Source organism: Hemicordylus capensis, chromosome 14 (assembly GCF_027244095.1).
Source record: "Hemicordylus capensis ecotype Gifberg chromosome 14, rHemCap1.1.pri, whole genome shotgun sequence".
NCBI lineage: Eukaryota > Metazoa > Chordata > Lepidosauria > Squamata > Cordylidae > Hemicordylus > Hemicordylus capensis.
In genome coordinates this window covers 15,933,082-15,936,967 of record NC_069670.1, presented here as the reverse complement: position 1 = coordinate 15,936,967, position 3,886 = coordinate 15,933,082, and the positions used below count along the sequence as shown (strand labels likewise).

The 3,886-nt window shown below is 47.7% G+C and overlaps 1 protein-coding gene across 1 annotated transcript; it reads left to right on the top strand.

Moving 5' to 3' along the window:
- The first annotated feature begins 564 nt into the window (after window positions 1-564).
- LOC128337295 (claw keratin-like) lies at window positions 565-2,296 on the top strand. Its single transcript, XM_053278097.1, has 2 exons — window positions 565-603; window positions 1,799-2,296. Exon 2 carries the CDS (start codon window positions 1,817-1,819, stop codon window positions 2,294-2,296), a length of 480 nt encoding a protein of 159 aa, XP_053134072.1. The 5' UTR covers window positions 565-603; window positions 1,799-1,816.
- Window positions 2,297-3,886: the final 1,590 nt, after the last annotated feature.

Here is a 3,886-nt window from a genome sequence, read left to right as displayed (position 1 = left end):
TGTGAAACTGGGAGATGGGCCTTAGGTCAGATCTTTGTATGTTCTTATGATCCTAAATGGAATCTGGGACATGAAACAGAGCAGGTATTTCACTGGAACTCACTGAAACTGACTAAATTAGTGAACGTACATCCCAAGGAAATTAAGGTGTCCTTTTGAGTAACTCCTGAATAGTACCATTGAGTTACCTAGTCTGGATGCAAACCCCTGTGATCAGCCATTTTTGAGAAGAATGAAGAGGGCCCCAACTCCTTTGGATGTCAGTGCCACAGAAGAAGGAAACAAGGAAATGCATTTTTGCTGAGGAATGCAAAGGAGAAGATCAAAGTGTCAGAAATGTGCCAGCCACAATGTGCAGGTCTGTCAAAATGCTAACATTTTACCTCTCCTTTGAGAGTCATTAAAGTAATTTGGGGGCATGATGCAGTTCCCAAATGGCTCTGGGCTGCTTGCTAATTAAAACCACAGGCACAAAGTGGTGTCTCCAAGCTGACGGGGCCAGCATGGGACACCGAGAAAATGGTATAAAAGGCCACCCCATCCTGAGATCTTCCATCAGCTTCACTCGATCTGCTCTCCTTCTCTTGTTCTCTACTCCTGTAGGTAAGTCAAGAGGCACTTTGAACAGACCTGTCAAAGAGCCGGCCCTCCTATGAGGCATGTGGAATCAGGCCTCTTTGGGTGGCAGATTTGGAGGGGTGGCATGACAGCCACTCAGCCTCCCCTCCTGCCATGGACGGCCTCAGAGGAAGGAAGGAGAAATGGGACATCACTGCTTTTCTTTTTCCTTTCCTAACAGAGAAGGAAGAAAAGGGGAGATGTTTGACAGAAGGCAGGAGATTTGATATTAGGGGGGAAAGAGAGAAAGGAAAAGAAAAGGGTTAGGGTTAGGGTGCTGTGCTTCATAGAGCAACACAACCATGGACTGGGACAGATTGGTTGAAATCCCAGTGACATGAGCATTTTGCAGGTGGTTAGATGTTGTAGCAGGCACTCTAAAATGTGCTCTGTTGATGCAAGATTTCTTTGTATAAGAATCTGTGCCTGAGTCGTATTTGAACGGCAGACGTCCCTGGTCTCTGAGGGAGAGAGTTCTGATCATGGACTCTGGCTGCCTCGAGATCAAACCTGGCAAGCGTTGTTCTGTGCACACATTTGGAAATGTGTGGAAAAGCACACCTGCTGACAGATCACCAGAGATGTCTCCTTAGCAAGGGATCAGACAGTCTGTGCAGCAGCAGGGTGAAGCCCACAAGGCAGAAGAGATGACGAGAGGGCAGTCTGTCTCTCAGATGCATAGATATATTCACAACATAACGTGAAAGATAAAACAATAACAATCTAGGTTTACTGTCCAGTTGTGAGGCAGCCATCTTTATTTATGTACTATTATTTTTCTATATGAAAAAATTGTTGAAAAGCAGGTTTTTTTTGTTATTTATCATTATTATTATTTATTTATTCACACAGTCAGACAGGTTTCATTGACTGGTTCATTTTATCTAGACATCGAGTCTTTCCCAAGGACCTGGGATGGCTGAATTTTATTGTCAGTTGTTATAGATATCGTCGCAGAATATAGGCTGTTCCCAGTAAAGCTGCTTTTTGTAATTGGATGAAGGTGATTTCTGTGGTCGCTATGGTGTTGTTGTTGTTGTTTTTATTATACTTGAGTTATTGATGGAAATAGGTGACTTGAAGGACAGTAGGAAATTACAGCCAATGATTTTGATTGCCAGAATATCTCCTGCACTCCTGATAGTACAAAGTTCACTGTACTGAGGCTATTTTCTTTCAGCTTTACCTCCAGCAGATAATGGCCAACTGTGGACCAGCCTGTACCGTCCCCTCCTGCGCTTCCAGCCCTGTTGTTGGCTTTGGGTCAGCAGGCTCCAGTGGTCTTGGATACGGCGGTCTCGGCTACGGCTATGGAGGTCTTGGCTATGGAGGTCTGGGCTATGGCTACGGAGCCGTCGAAAATTCTGGCAATCTGGGCACCCTGGCCGGAGTCTACCCTTCTTGCATCAACCAGCTCCCCCCAGCAGAGGTCGTGGTCCAGCCTCCCGCCTCCGTGGTGACCATCCCAGGAGCCATCCTGTCCGCTAGCTGCGAGCCCGTCTCCGTGGGAGGCATCACTCCCTGTGCCATTGGGGGTTCCGGGATTGTAGGAGCCGGTCTCTATGGCAGCCTGGGTTCTGGCTTCGGTAATGGAGCCCTTGGAAGGGGGGGTGGATATTTTGGAAGGGGGGCTCTCCTGGGGCGCTGTGGGAGCGTCTGTGGGAACATCTGTGTATAAACCTCTTAATGCTGAAAAGAAGATCCCCATGAAAGCAGAAATGACCAGGAACGGACAGCCACCATCGAGTTTTGTGACGGAGCATCTAGACCCGGAGTGAGAAGAGCTGTGAGGTTCCGGGACCATCATCCCAGCCTCCAGCTCCTCTAATAACGTCCGCTACCACTTTCTTGCCCCCCTTTCCGCTTTGTTTCCTGAATGTCTCCTTTCCAAGATGGAGCCCCACTCTCTTCTTGAGCTTGCCTGTATCATTTTCACAACCTTCATCTCCTACAATTGTTCCCTCCACTCCTTTTCAATAAAATCCATGCTGCACTCTAACACGACTCTCTTGGTCTGCTTGAAACCCCCCGGCCCAATTTATGACCGTGTGGTGGGGGCTGTCTCCAGATCTCAGGGAGGGCTTTGGACTGAGAACGCAGAACCACAGGTGGGAGGGCTCAGAGGCAAGTGTGGAGAGGAAGGGCACACAAGCTGAGGAGAGGACTTCTCCACCTCTATTCACTATCCCACTTCCAGGTGGGGAAAATGGGGTCTCATTGCAACAATGTGCATTGGGGGTTAAGTGGGGCGGAAGATGAGGCTTGATGCATAACAGCACATTTCCAAATAGAAATTGAGTGAAATGTAGGAGGAGCTGAACATATATGAAGAATGCAGGGTCTGAAGCAGCAAGTTAGGTGACTGGTGTGCAAGTGGAGGAGAATGTGTCTTGAATGTGACAGGACACAGCATAGAGCCCATTTGAAGGTTTATGCGGAGGCAGTGTGTGCGGCAAAACCCCAATTCTGGTCTGCTCGCATTGCTTCTGGGGGTTTGTTTCCAACAGAGCTGTCCTGGGTTGTGAGGAGTCTGATTCAGGCTCCTTCCCATTCGAACCAACCCTCAGAGACTTTGTTCTGCTGTGATGCTTTTAATGAGTTCTTTGTGGACAAACTGAGACTCAGAGAGAAGATGGAGATATTGTTTTGGGGGGTTAATCTGTCGGGGTGAATGATGTCCATCCTATTCCTAATGGGGCGGCATCCCCCCTAAAGGGCCAGGTTTGCAAGCTGGAGGTGCTCATCGGTCCAGATCATAAAGCCTCAGTAGCTTCTTGGAGCACTTCTATCTGCTTTGGCTGATGCACTGCCTGAGACATTACATGGATGAAGACAGGAACAGAGGAAGCTGTCTTATACTGAGTCCCGCCACTGGTCCATTTAACACAGTATTACCCATAATAGTTTTAGGCAGGAGACTATCCCGGACCTACCTAGAGATGTTCCCAGGGATTGAACCTGCAAACTTCTGCATGGAGGCATGCAAATGTTCTTCCACTGAGCTAAGGTGCCATCCCCTAAGGGAAATATCGTACCCTGCTCAAATATAGTCACTCATCCAAGTGCAAAACAAAGCAAATGTTGATTAGCAAAGTGGACAATTTATGTTTGCTAGCATATGTTAAGCTCTCCTCTCAAAAGATCGTTTAGCGAGATACCCATGCTCTGGTAAACTTCTGTTTAGATCATTGCAGTGCATTGTATGTGGTGCTCCCTTTGAAAATGGCCAAATAATGCCAGTCTCTAACCCTAACGCTAACCCTAACCA